Source organism: Anolis sagrei, chromosome 1 (genome assembly GCF_037176765.1).
Source record: "Anolis sagrei isolate rAnoSag1 chromosome 1, rAnoSag1.mat, whole genome shotgun sequence".
Taxonomy (NCBI): Eukaryota; Metazoa; Chordata; class Lepidosauria; order Squamata; family Dactyloidae; genus Anolis; species Anolis sagrei.
Genome location: NC_090021.1, coordinates 106,969,098 through 106,983,910, shown reverse-complemented (window position 1 = coordinate 106,983,910; position 14,813 = coordinate 106,969,098). Strand labels below are relative to the sequence as shown.

The 14,813-nt window shown below is 42.2% G+C and overlaps 1 protein-coding gene across 1 annotated transcript in view; it reads right to left on the bottom strand.

The window, feature by feature from the left end:
• The window catches only part of TBX18 (T-box transcription factor 18), a 50,595-nt gene extending 36,049 nt beyond the window's left edge, over positions 1 to 14,546 (bottom strand). The window contains exons 1-3 of the mRNA XM_060752988.2: positions 14,166 to 14,546; positions 7,245 to 7,461; positions 3,179 to 3,280 (exon numbers count right to left, since the gene is read on the bottom strand). Coding sequence (XP_060608971.2) covers positions 3,179 to 3,280; positions 7,245 to 7,461; positions 14,166 to 14,424 — 578 coding nt within the window. The 5' untranslated portion in view covers positions 14,425 to 14,546. The remainder of the gene's footprint in view (positions 1 to 3,178; positions 3,281 to 7,244; positions 7,462 to 14,165) is intronic.
• Between the last annotated feature and the right edge of the window lie 267 nt (positions 14,547 to 14,813).

Genomic DNA, 14,813 nt, shown 5'->3' with positions numbered 1-14,813 from the left:
TTGATCAAATGTTATCCCATTTTTCAGGCTGGCCAGCACTGACAAAAATAGACTGATCAATTCAACACTATCTACACTGCCACATATATATAAGTGATATAAATTATAAGTAACAAGCTGTAGAGGTCTCAGGAACATCATATACCAATGGTCAAGATATTAAATGTTGGCCCTTTAGCATCACCTACTAGAATCAAAACTCTCAAAAGTACAAGAACCACTCCAGATGAATTCCATCTAGTGCCATCTCAGCGAGGTACTCCAGATTAGTAACACCAAGGGCCACTGAAAAATCCAATAAAACTAAAAAGAAGTGGGCTATTTTCTGCCCAGCATCTAGTGAAGAACATCCACAGCGATGACTAAAGGGGTTTCTTTCACATAACAAATTCTGAAACCAGATACAATTTGATCTAGAGGTTCATATCCTCCATAATAAACAGATTTGAGAACCCATCACACACTCAGGCACTTTCCTAAGAACAGTCAAACATTACTGAATACAGTAAACTCATTCAAGGAGAGCATTTTTAAAAAGAACAATAACATTCCCACTGTCTCTTTTTTGATCCAGTAGAGCCAGTTGCCTCTTGCACAGAGACATTAATCACTCTCCTCACCAACTGAGTCAGCCTCCCTCTTATAGGTTTTCAGAACCCGGAAGGAAGAGTCGGACAACAATTTCACCTCTCCAATAATTCTATCTACCTCCTTGGACTCTATAGTTTGAGAAATATCACTCAAAACTGGATAAAAGAGAACACAAGCCACACAAACTACTATTGAGTATGGTATGTCATGGTATCCCAATTAGACTATAAATGAATGTGTCTTTATTTGTAAACTATCTTGTAAACAAACTGATCCTAACAATCTTTCAAGAAATCCCTGTTACTCATTTTGTGGATCCTGACGCTATAGGCCAAGGGTCCTCAAACTTCTTAAACAGAGGGCCAGGTCACAGCCCCTCAAACTGTTGGAGGGCCGGATTATAAATTTAAAAAACATGAATGAATTCCTATGCACACTGCACATATCTTATTTGTAATTCAAAAAACACTTTAAAACAATACAATAATTAAAATGAAGAACAATTTTAACAAATATAAAATTACTAGTATTTCAATGGGAAATGTGGGCTTACTTTTGGCTGATGAGATAGGATTGTTGTTGTTGCTGTGTGCTTTCAAGTTGTTTCAGACTTAGGTTGACCCTGAGCGAGGGCCGGGAAAATGACCTTGGAGGGCCGCATCCGGCCCCCGGGCCTTAGTTTGAGGACCCCTGCTATAGGCCCTTGTTCACAGTTTGTACAATTACAACAGCTGAAAATAAACTTTTTTTTAGCACCAACACCACCATGGAGCAGGCCTTTAAATGGATTTTAGTCAAAAGTAGGCCATGCTTCATTCATTAACCCAAGGCCCCCAAAAAGATAGAGATCTCATGTGGCTCTATGAACTAAGAAAAGACACTTGGGAGCAAGTATGTCAACTGCTTGGGCCATTTTTCTGTTCTATAAATTAGTGACAACAAAACTGCTGAAAGCTTCACTGAACTCAGATCACCATCATCTAACCCCCCCCCCCCCAAAAAAAAAAACAGAATAAAAAGAGTATGCTACTTTTAAATGGTTGGGCCAGAAGTAATTTCTTACAGACCCATAATTGCCGCAGAGGCCATGAAAACCTGCACTTCAGCCAGGTAGCAGAACAGTGGATACAGTATTGTAAGTCCCCCAATAACACAAGTTTGGAAAACTTCAATATCACAGTCAAAAATACTGATATAGTTCAGGAGGGGAGAATGCTGAGCACTGGCATAATATCCTTTCTCAGGCACATAAATCAGAAAGATACACTCAAAACTGGATCCATGTGCTACTTGATCGTGTGAAGTCCTTACTGCAACTCTGGCTTACTTGCTTCTTAATATCCCATTAAGTCTCTAAACTACAACCAGAATGCACTTTTTGTATAGGATCAAGACCCAGCTGAGCATTTTTACATTAAGTGATATGTCATTCAAGAATACAATACAAGAGCTAACCAAAGGAACTCAGAGTTCCATTAGTGGACAGATGGTTTCCATAATGGGCAGAAAATAAGAGTTGGGATCCTTTCCCTGTAACAGCCTTGTTAACTGACACTGCCGTATCATCCAGTATCCTCATTGGAGGACCTAGAGATTCCTAGAAGTAACATTTTAAATCAAATCCATAAATAATCAAATATGAAAAGGCAAAACCACAAATGTGGAATGGTGAATGCACCCATCTATTGAATCCGTCTTCAAGGGCACATCTCTCTTGAAGCAAAATCTACAGAACATCCTATCTATCTTGAAATAATTCAAGACTATTCAATGGAGTTACACTATCAGCACAGAAATGGTATGTTTACATGTAGCTGTGTAACTCATCTTATGCAAAAAACTTGTGGAACAGGCGAAATATTATCTCAAAGAATATTCCCAGAATAAGGACAATATAAACCTTATACTGTTAAACCGCAGAGCTGCTCAACTCGAATCCAAGGAGCGGGGTGAACTCCCACTGTTAGCCCCAGCTTCTGCCAACCTAGCAGTTTGAAAACATACAAACGTGAGTAGATTGATAGTTATCACTTCTGCAGGAAGGTAATGGTGCTCCATGCAGTCATGCCAGCCGCATGACCTTGGAGATGTCTATGAATAACACTGGCTCTTCGGCTTAGAAATGGAGATGAGCACCACACCCCAGAGTCCGACACCACTAGACTTAATGTCAAAGGAAACTTTTACTTTAAGGACAATATTCACTAACAGTGGTATCCTTTGACCTTGTGGATAATGGCTAACATAGTAGAAGCCCTTCTAACTAGCTTTAGTAAATCTGTTAAAAAGTAAGTGGACTGCTGTTTATATGATGGGGAATAATAATTTGAACAACATAGAATGTGTTCGGTTATATGAGCCAAATATACAAAGCAGGCGTTTAAAAAAATAAATAAAAAGAAAGAAAGAAAGAAAGAAAGAAACATTCTTGATTGTTCTCACGTGCTTGGCACAAAGCACATATTTTCTAATGTAATGGGATGAAGATAGGAATTTGAAAGGGAGTTAAGCACAACCTTCTGTTTATTTCCAAACTAGACAGTCTTTCCCATAGTACCCCAAATTTTATATAATTTAGATACTATACCTGTATCTTTTATTGTCCACAGGGACAATATCCATGGCAATGTAATACTGCTGATGGGGGTCCAAGCCTGAAATTTTCACTCTCATTGCAGGAAACATCCGTCTGAACACAGAAAAAAGCATTTAATAAAAAACAGGCTTGAATACAGAAGCAGGAGCATTTCTGGAATCATACTCAACCCTTTCTTTGCTTAAAATTGTCTGAAGGACGTTCCTCCCCCCTCTCCCCAATCTATACAGCTAGCTCACAAAATACTATTCACAACATATATATCCAGATTTTACATGCGCATTATTATTACTCCTTTCCTTTAGTAATCCATACTTCATATATTTTCTAAAAGGCTTCCAAAGTACAAAAATATCCACATAATTTTAGTATAGATGTTGATCAGAAAACCATTTCCATTCTCACATTTTATTTTATCAGTTTTAAACGCATTATTAATTTTGGAGTTTTTAGATAGCAATAGGTATGAGTCACAAAGAACAAGAATATTCACATGGTGACAACTTGATACAAAAGCAAGTACCATCAAAATCAATGAAACATTCTTATAGGTCACAGGTCTGAATCAAGAGATGGTGGCATGGATTACAAAGTGTTCTTTCTCACACCTATCCCATCCACCTCTTTCTGTGTATATATTAAAGAATTCACCATGAAGATGGGAGGGGGGGAATCCTAGACATGCATATTTAGAACCAAAACATATGAAAACAAATGGAATTTATTTATGTAAAAATGAACTTTAAACGGGGGCTGTAAATTAAATCAAAGCCCTTTGTTGTTAAGACAACAGACAACATTAGTAACATATAGTGCATGTCTAGAAATGTCTACTCCTGAGTAAATCTTATGTAAAGTCAGGACTACAACTTGTATGAGTCCCCTTGGGGAGATAGGGTGACAAATAAAGTATTATTATTATTATTATTAAACTATTATGAAACAAGTGACAACATATCCTGTCAGCATATCACTCAGAGATCACATTCTGCTCAAGGAGGCTCATCCTAAAATGCTGCTTTACAATTAAAATTGGGCCTATATTTATTTGTTAGTTCCAAACTAATCAATGGTACATACAAAAGTACTGGCTTACTAAGTTTCCGCTGATTTAATGGGTCTACTCTAGTTGGGGCTTCATGCTGAAGTACTTCATTATAGATATTATCACACTCATTTTCTCATGAGAAAAAAAAAACCAATTCAAAGCTACATTAAATCCAAGGGCATTTGTGGCAATTCTTACTAGGATCTAACCAAAGCAGTTTCAGCTTAAGGGAACTGAAAGTCTGTTTTATTTTTCAAATAACGTATGCACAGTTTCTGTCTCTGTTAATTTCCTTTCAACAGATTTATATAAATGGCATAGTATCCTTTTCCTTTTATAGAAGGGAACATGCATTTCTTATTTACTTGGGTTTTTGATGTAGCTCTGTACTCATAATATCAAACTTATTGACATCACAGCTAACTAAAGAAGAGAGCAAAACTAGCTGCGACTAACTAGTTCTTGCTGTTATTTCAGTGCACCTGTAAGATAAAAAAAGAAAATCTTTGACAGGACAACTCTTAAGACAAATGTTGCCTTGTGCTGTTTAAGACTGCACTTCAATCATTAGTAAAGCCCCTCTGAAAATGTAGAAGGTAGCATATGGATTCAATAAAATATGTTTCTGTAATTTCTAATGCATTCAGATACTTTTATACCATGCAGGTTTTTTTTACCATGTGTATCCTTGGAAGGGAAGAAAAAAATTCTCTTTAGAAGAAAGTAGTATTCATATCCCTTGCTTAACATAATGAACAGGAAACCTAGAATTCCACATGTATTTCTATATCGTTTACAATTTTTGCAGCCTATCCGGCTTCATTAATCGATGTTTTTAAATCACTTGGGACTTTATTTACCATCTTTAAATATTACTAGTAACTATATGTTATTTAAATATCCACCTCCAGCAACATATTTTATATGCAATTAAAATGACGGATAGAACTGTGTCATGAAAGAATGTGATGCCAACTGTGATGCCTTAAAAGCAAACATTAATTTATAAAAATTAGAAATAAATGTGTGCTTTTAATATTTGATCCTCTGTAGTTAACACCTCACATTTTAGAAAAAATAGTCATGTGTAAAAATATCAGAAATGGGGGAACAAAATAAAATAAATATAAACAATTCAGTTTATATTTAAACTTAATTGTTTAAGTTTAAGCACCTGACAAGACAAAAAAAACCCCAAAAATAATTAAGTGTTCTATAGATAAGTGGTGAGCAAAATTGCAGTTAATGTTGACAATTTAGAAACAGATTGGCCACTCTCATCTTAAATCAAATAGAAAAAAAGCATGTCCAAGTCAACAATTTTTCTTCCAAGTTATTAATCTCCTTTCAGGACATTAGTTAATGAAAAGAAACAGACTTTCCTGGAAGTATCAGTAAAATCAGTGCGGCCTCTTTTTAAAAAATGAACATATGGTACAACTAGGACTAAAGTGAAGAAATTGATGAAATCATAGAACAAATTCCACTTCTGGGAATGGATTTGTTTGCAACCAGTTTGGATCCCCCTGAAAGTGTCCTGTGCTTACATCAAAGAGATTTCCCAATCATTTTGAGAGAGAGAGAGAGAGAGAGAGAGAGAGGTCAGGGTGACAATTAGATTAACCAAAAGCACTTGGTTGAAGAAGAATGGTGCTGTTTTTTAGAACATCGCCTTTTCTGATGGAAGATGGAACCCTTTCCATCAAAGTGGTGGACATTTGGCAGGGTGGCAAAGCCTGTATTTACACCGGCTTAAATACAAGGCCCAAGGGGAAAGGGTGGTGCTGTCGACATTATTGCTATATAATTAATTTTATATAGCAATTAATTTTATACAGTAATTAATTTTAATTAATTTTATATACCAATTAATTTTTAATTTTAATGAACCTTTAGTGTTTTTATAAATGGAGGTTCATGTTTCTTATGTTGAGATAATTTTAATTGTTTAACTGATTATGTAATTTTAGGTCTCATGTTTATAATTTGTTGTTTGATATCAGGTTACTTTGGAATTTGAGTTGGGTCATTTAATGCAGTCATGTTTATGTCTTAAGACATGAAATATTTGCCTTTGTGTTTTTGTTTGTTGGAAACTGCCCCGAGTCCCCTTGAAGAGATAGGGCAGAATACAAATAAAGTTTATAATTATTGTTATTGTTATTATTATTATTATTATTATTATTATTATTAGGAGCCCCCGTTGGTACAATGTTGGTACAATGGTTTAAACCCTTGTGCTGGAAGGACTGCTGACTGAAAGATTGGTGGTTCGAACCTGAGGAGTGGGGTGAGCTCCCATCTGTCAGCTCCAGCTCCCCATGTGGGGACATGAGAGAGGCCTTCCACAGGATGGTCAAACATCCCAGCGTCCCCTAGGCAACGTCCAATCACACCAAAAGCGACTTGCAGTTTCTCAAGTCACTCCTGACATGAAAAAATATTGTTGGTGTTGTTATTGTTATTTACAAACAATCCCCGAGTTACAAACATCTGATTTACAAACAAACATGAGTGAGACAAGAGGAAGAGAGAGAAATCGATCCCTAGGAAGGGAAATTCACTTCTGGAAGAGTTATCATGAGGAAAAGGTGCCTGCAATGAAGCTTCATCACCAATCCTTGTTCCCACAACAAGCCACATTTTTCAAAATCCAATTATCACAGAGACAGAAAGTGTGATTAAATCTATTTACCTAGACAGCAAAATAAATGCCACAGGGGTGTTGACCCTTCCCTATACTATCCAAAGCTAAAAAATAATTATTTTTGACTAGGGTTACGCTTAAAAATGTACCTGTTCTGACTTAGAAACATATTCAACTTAAGAACAAACCCACAGAACCTATCTTGTTCGTAAGGGAGAGTGAAGTGAGATCTTACGAACGGGCACAGGTAGTTGGGCCTTACTTTGGACGGCCAGGGCTGCAAGGAAGGGGTTGTTTACCTCTTCCTTGCAGCCCTGGCCGTCCAAAGGAAGGCCCAACTAGGAGTTCAAGCGAAGCGTTACCTGCCGGCCTTGGTGATGATCATCTCGGTGCCAATCTCGTGGAAGCGCTTCCAAAGCTCGGCGCCCTGGAGGTCCACGCGCGGCGCCTGCGGGGACAGGAGCGGGGAGGCCGGGCGGGAGGCCGCGGCCTTGGGCGGGCAGCCCACGGGAGGAGGAGGAGGAGGAGGCGGCGGCGGTGGCGTGGCAGGCCCGCTCAGGAAGCCCTCCTCGCAGCTGCCTGGGGAAAGGAAGGGGAATCAGTCAGGGAGAGGCAGAGGCGCCAAAGCATCGCCGCCAGGGCTCAGTGCTGTGGACCAGGCCTGGGCCAACTTGGGCCCTGCCTTCAGGTGTTTTGGACTTCAACTCCCACCATTCCTCACAGCTTAAGCGGCTGAGGGGGAAAAGGAAAGGGCCTGAGGCTGTGAGGAATGGTGGGAGTTGAAGTCCAAAACACCTGAAGGCAGGGCACAAGTTGGCCCAGGCCTGCTATACTGTCATTTTGATTGAGAGGAAAACACTGGGGACTTTTGGTGGTCCAGTGCCCCTGCGACTGTTGGAGGACAGGAAAAGAGATTTAAAGATGGGCTTAAAGCCAGCCTTAAAAACTTTGGTATAGAACGGAGAACTGAGAAGCCCTGGCCCTTGAGTGCTCCAGCTGGAAGTCAGCTGTGACCAGCAGTGCTGCAGAATTTGAAGAGGCACAATTGAGGGCAAAAGAGAGAAAGAAGGCAATCACGCCAACCCAGACCAGACCGCCTTCCACCTGGAAACTGATGCCCTCACTTCGGGAGAACATGCAAGTCAAGAATAGGGCTTCACAGTCACCTACTTGCCCAACTCTGGCATAGACACCAAGAACTGGGAAGCCCTGGCCCTTGAGTGCTCCAGCTGGAGGTCAGCTGTGACCAGCAGTGCTGCAGAATTTGAAGAGGCACAATGGAGGGCAAAAGAGAGAAACATGCCAAGAGGAAGGCAATCCCGACCAGACCACCTTCCACCTAGAAATGGATGCCCTCACTGCGGGAGAACATGCAGGTCAAGAATAGGACACTAATCTTGGAAGACAATCCTACTCCACCTAAGTAAGCCCCTACTACACTGCCCTATAATCCCGTTCCTAGATCCAAATTATCTGCTTTGAACTGGATTATATGGCAGCGTGGATCCTGCCTGAGGCCCCTTCTACACAGCTGAGTAAAATCCCACCTTATCTGCATTGAACTGGAATATATGGCAGTGTGGATTCAGGGCCTTTCCACACAGCCCTCTATCCCAGAATATCAAGGCAGAAAATCCCACATTATCTGACTGTGACCTCTGATAACCCAGTTCAAAGCGGATATTGTGGGATATATGGCTGTGTGGAAGGGCCCTGGGTTATCTGAACCCATACTGCCATATAACCCAGTTCAAAGCAGATATTGTGGGATTTTCTACCTTGATATTCTGGGTTATATAGAATCATAGAGTTGGAAGAGACCTCCATCCAGTCCAACCCCCTGCCAAGAAGCAGGAAAATTGCATTCAAAGCGCCCCAACAGATGGCTATCCAGCCTCTGTTTAAAAGCTTCCAAAGAAGGAGCTTCCACCACACTCCGAGGCAGAGAGTTCCACTGCTGAACAGCTCTCACACAGTCAGGAAGTTCTTCCTAATGTTCAGGTGGAATCTCCTTTACTGTAGTTTGAACCCATTGTTCCTCTTGTGTCCTAGTCTCCAGGGCAGCAGAAAACAAGTTCGCTCCCTCTTCCCTATGACTTCTTCTCATATATCTCCTATATCATGTCTCCCCTCAGCCTTCTCTTCTTCAGGCTAAACATGCACAGCTCTTTAAGCCGCTCTTCATAGGGCTGTGTGGAAGGGCCCTCAGTCAAACAATCCTATTCAGCCATATTTGGAGCAAAATCTCACAGTTGGGAGAAGCTAAAGGCAAGGGTGCAGAACTTTTCCCTCAGGCCCCTTTCCACACAGCTGAATAAAATCCCGCGTTATCCCCTTTGAACTGGGATAGATGGCAGTGTGGACTCGGATAACCCAATTCAAAACAGATATTTTGGGATTTTCTGCCGGTGTTTTGGGATATATATATATAGGGCTGTGTGGAAGGGCCCAGAGGAAGGCCCAAAAGCCTTGTTTTGCTTTGCTTCAAGGCTTTCAAACTGGGCGGGAAAAATCCAAAGGGGGGGCGCTATCCAAGGAGAGTAGGGCAGGTTGCTTTGGTGGGAAATTTAGGAAAGCCGTTTTCTTTTCAACTCGAAGGAGAAGGCCTCAAGGCGGAGGTCGAGTAGCAAAAGCCCCGGTTTGGCCTGGAAATCAAGGCGGGCCTCCAAGGAAGTCCCGCGGCTTTCCGATGGAAATGAAACCCGAACGGAATGGAAACGAAATATCGTCGATACTCTCGTTTTGAGGGCCATTTTTAAGGGGGGAATCGTATTATTACGCCTCGTATTTTCCAGCCACGGAGCAGAGGCCTTATTTTGGTAGTTTCGCTTTTCCACAGCGGGCTCTACAAGGCTTTCTAACTCTCATCTATTGCAGGCCCCTTCCACACAGCTGAATGAAACCCCACATTATCTGCTTTGAACTGGAATATATGGCAGTGTGGACTCAGATAACTCAGGGCCCTTCCACGCAGCCCTACAACGCAGAATATCAAGGCAGAAAACGCCACAGTGTCTGCTTTGAACTGGGTTATATGGCAGTGTGGACGAAGATAACTCGGGGCTCTTCCACACAGCCCGATACCGCAGAATATCAAACCAGAAAACCTCACAATATCTACTTTGAACTGGGTTATATGGCAGTGTGGACTCAGATAGCAAAGGGTCCTTCCACGCAGCTCTATATCCTAAAATATCAAGGCAGAAAACACCACAATATCTGCTTTGAACTGGGTTATATGGCAGTGGACTCCGATAACGCGGGCCTCTTCCACAAAGCCCTATAACCCAGAATATCAAGGCAGAAAACCCCACAAAAGCTGCTTTGAACTGGGTTATATGGCAGTGTGGACTCAGATAACTTGGGGCTCTTCCACACAGCCCTACAGCCCCTAGAATATCAAGGCAGAAAACCCCACAATATCTCCTTTGAACTGGGTTATTTGAGTCCACACTCAGATAATGTGGGATTTTCTGCCTTGATATTTGGTATATAGGGCAGTGTGGAAGGGGCCTTAGGTCAAAGCAGATCATGTGGGATGTATTGTCGAAGGCTTTCACGGCTGGAATCACTGGGTTGTTGTAGGTTTTTCAGGCTGACATTTCGCCTGCATCTATGGCAGCATCCTCAGAGGTTGTGAGGTACCACAACCTCTGAGGATGCCTGCCATAGATGCAGGCAAAAAGTCAGGAAAGAATGCTTCTAGAACATGGCCATATAGCCCGAAAAACCTACAACAACCCAGATAATGTGGGATTTTCTGCCTTGATATTCTGGGTTTTATGGCTGTGTGGAAGGGCCCTGCTCTCCCATGAAGTGGTTAATTAATAAAGGATGCTTAATAAACTGGGGTTGCTGGGGCGACTATCACGCAGGCCCGTATCCTATTGAAATACTAATATTTAGACTAAAATATATATGGACACATGCCAGCTCTGCCCCAATTGAACCTAAGGAAGAACTGGAAAGAAATAGGAATAGTAAATAAATCGAGCGATCCAACTGCTTCCAAAGCGAAAGAGTTAAGAAAGGCATCTAATTCTTTAAACAAATCCCTAAAATGTGGTCCCTTCCACTCAGTGAATAAAATCTCATATTATCTGCTTTGAACTGGATTATATGGCAGTCTAGACTCAGATAACCCAGTTCAAAGCAAATATTATGCCTTGATATTCTAGGTTATATGGCCCTGATTTTGAACTGGGTTACCTGAATCCACACTGCCATATATTCCAGTTCAAAGCAGAAAATGTGGGATTTTATTCAGCTTTGTGGAAGGGGCCCAAGGAGCAGGAACTATAAACTAAATCTTCCTATCTATCTACCTACCTACCTACCTACCTACCTACTACACTTTGAGTCCCCCCAGGGGAGAGAAAGGCGGTATATAAATACTGTAAATAAATTATCTGTCTGTCTATCTATCTATCTATCTATCTATCTATCATTTCATAGCCTCCTCTGATTCTTACATATTATTACTCAATTTAATAAAAGGCATCCCTATTCCTCACTGTCTCCTTATGAAAGCCCAAAATTAAAACTTAAAATAGTGTTTTAAAAACTTTTTTACATATATAAAGGAATGGCGGGAAAGGAATCGCCCCATCTGTTTCTAAGGAAAGTTTTCCACTTTTAGCCCAAGTTGGGCAAAGAAGGAAAGAGCTGCAACTAAATGCTACCCAACAATAATAAAATGTAAAAAGTGATCGGAAATCAGAAACCTCTCTCCTGTTATTATGCAGTTATAACATTAATAACAAAAAACAGTGATTGCTAAGAAACATTGGTCATGGTAATTTATTTATTTCCAATATTTCTATCCCGCTCTTCTCAACCCCCAGGTGACTAGAACTCATTATGAATAAAATGGGGAGCATTATTAACTATATACAGGACTAGAATGAAATTTGTCTGACTAAATAAGCTTTCCCAACACCCTGCCTTTACAAAATGTTGTGAATGGTTCAAGATTGTCACTGCAACCTATGATAAAAATAAAATAAAATTGCGTATTTAGGTCCCATTAATGGGTTGTGTCCATGAAATGAATTCAAGGGACCGATTTTAGCACCAATCTGGCACAAGTTTAAATAAAAGTATCTAGGTTAGAGCTCAAGATTTTGAGTGAATATTTATAGAGAGAAAGAGGTGGGGTAAAAATAAAATCCATAAACGAGTAAAAGAAAAATAGGACTGTGTTGTTATAAGGGGAGGCTTTGCGAAAGTGCAGTTGTTAGATCGGGAGTAAATTTAATTCAGAATTATCTTTATAAGAATATGCGGGGACATCTAGGGCCCTTCCACACAGTCATATTACCTAGAATATCAAGGCAGAAAATCCCACAATTTCTACTTTGAACTGGGTTATCTGAGTCCACAATGCCATATATTCCAGTTCAAAGCAGAAAATGTGGGATTTTATTCAGCTGTGTAGAAGAGGCCCAAGATTGCAAAATTAATGCAGTTTGACGCCCCTTGAACTGCTATGGCTCAATCCTGGGAGTTGGGAGTTTCACAAAGTCTTCTGTGCCGAAGAGTTTCCCTCACCAAACTACAATTCCCAGGATTTCATAACATGAAGCCGTGGCGGTTCAAGTGGCGTCAAACTGCAGTCATCCAGCAGTGTAGATGCACTCTGCGTGGGATTGATGAACTGAAAATCACTTGAAGGAAACTAAACTGGGATGCGACTGCAAAGTGGGATATATTGCTGGTTATTTATTCCTCAAATAACGACCAGAAAGGGGTGGCCTCGGAGTACTTAAAGTACTTAAACTTTTCAGGACTGCCTTACCACCTTTGCCGTCAGAAAGGTGCATCTCTACCAACTTGGGCCCTTCGTGTGCTTTGAACTTCAACTCTCACCATTCTTAATGGTGAAGCTCCTTCCTTAAGCGGTTGAGGGGGAAAGGAAAGGGCCTGAGACTGTTAGGAATGGTGGGAGCTGCAGTCCAAAACCCCTGGAGGGAGGGCCCAAGTTGGCCCCTGACTGATCTATATAGTAGAATGAATGCAGTTTGGTCCCGCTTTAACTGACATGGATGAATGCTAGGAAATACTGAGATTGGTGCTCTGGTGAGGCGCAGCACTATCTAGCGGAGAGAAGGGTAAACAAACATGTTGCAAAACTACAACTCCCAGAGATTCCTTAGCATCACGCCACAGAAATTCAAAGTGGTGACCAAGCGCATTCCTTCTCCAATGTAGATGCATCCCGAGGGCCTTTCAACACAGATATATAACCCAGAATATCAGGGCAGAAAATCCCACAATATCTGCTTTGAACCAAGGGCCCTTCCACACTGCCCTATATCCCAGAATATCAAAGCAGAAGATCCCACAATATCTGCTTTGAACTGGGTTATCTTAGGGCCTTTCCACACAGCCCTATATCCCAGAATATCAAGACAGAAAATCCCACAATATCTGAGTGTGGACTCAGATAACCCAGTTCAAAGCAGATATTGTGGGATTTCTCTGCCTTGATATTCTGGGATATAGGACTGTGTTGAAAGGCCCTGAATTATCTGAGTTCACACTGCCATATAACCCAGTTGTAAAGCAGATATTGTGGAGTTTTCTGCCTTGATATTCTGGGTTATGGGGCTGTGTTGGAAGGGCCCTGAATTATCTAAGTCCACACTGCCATATAACCCAGTTGAAAGCAGATATTGTGGGGTTTTCTGCCTTGATATTCTGGGTTATGGGGCTGTGTGGAAGAGCCCCAAGTTATCGGAGTCCAAACTGCCATATGACCCAGTTCAAAGCAGATATTGTGGAGTTTTCTGCCGTGATATTCTGGGATATAGGACTGTGTTGGAAGGGCCCTGAATTATCTAAGTCCACACTGCCATATAACCCAGTTCAAAGTAGATATTGTGGAGCTTTCCGCCTTGATATTCTGGGTTATGGGGCTGTGTGGAAGACCCCCAAGTTATCTGAGTCCACACTGCCATATATTCCAATTCAAAGCAGAAAATGTGGGATTTTACTCAGCTGAGTGGAAAGGGCCTGAGACTATATTAGAGGACGGGATGTCTCCAAATAATATATCCAGAGTATAGATTCCTCCAAAACTTACACAAGTCCTGAGTCTAATTCGGAATTAAATTCTGCCCCATTTAATGCGGTTGGGAGCTAGCTCCAAAGCGCCAGGCGACCAAAGCAAGCCCTTAAGGCGCACCCAGTGGTTTGTGCCTTCGAGCTGGTTCCTCTGCCCCCCGCTGCAGAGGCTCAGCGGGGCTGTCCCGCGTGGACACTGTCCCGTGCCACTCACTCACCGGGAGGCTCGGCGGTGCCTACTCCTCCTCCTCCGCCGGCGTCCCCTTCGGCGCCCCCTTCTCCGCCCGGAGGCCTCTCGGAGCAGAGGCCGGGCGCCCCCTCGGCAGCCATCATCGCCTCCTCAGCCCCGGAGGCCAGTTTCCGCCGCTTTTGCTGCTGCTGCTGCTGCTTCTCGGCCCCGATGAGCGCCTCCACGGAGAAGGCGTGCGCCTTGAGGCTCAGCATGGTGCAAGGCGAGGCTCGCCTTTTCTCGGCCATGGCCCCAGCCAGAGAGAGAGAGAGAGAGCGGGCTTTCCTCTCCTCCTTCCCTTTCCTCCCTTCTTCTTCTTCTTCTTCCCGAGGCCTTGCTCCGACTCCCTCCCAAACGCCTCCCCCTTTGCTCCTAGCCGCCCCCTCCCTCCCTCCCTCCCTCTCTCCTTCCCTTCTTTTCGGATCCCTTCTTCCCAAAATCAGTCCTTTCCCCTAAAAAGCGACTCTTCTCGTCTTTCCCCCTCCTCCTCTCCTTCTTCCTCTTCTGCTTGTTCTTCTCCTTCCTCTTCTTCTCTTTCTCCGTCTCCTTTTTCTCCTCCTCCTCCTCCTCCTCCTCCTCCTCCTTCTCTTTCTCCTTCCCCTCCTCTTCCTCCTGCGAGCTCAGCCCCGTCTGAAGG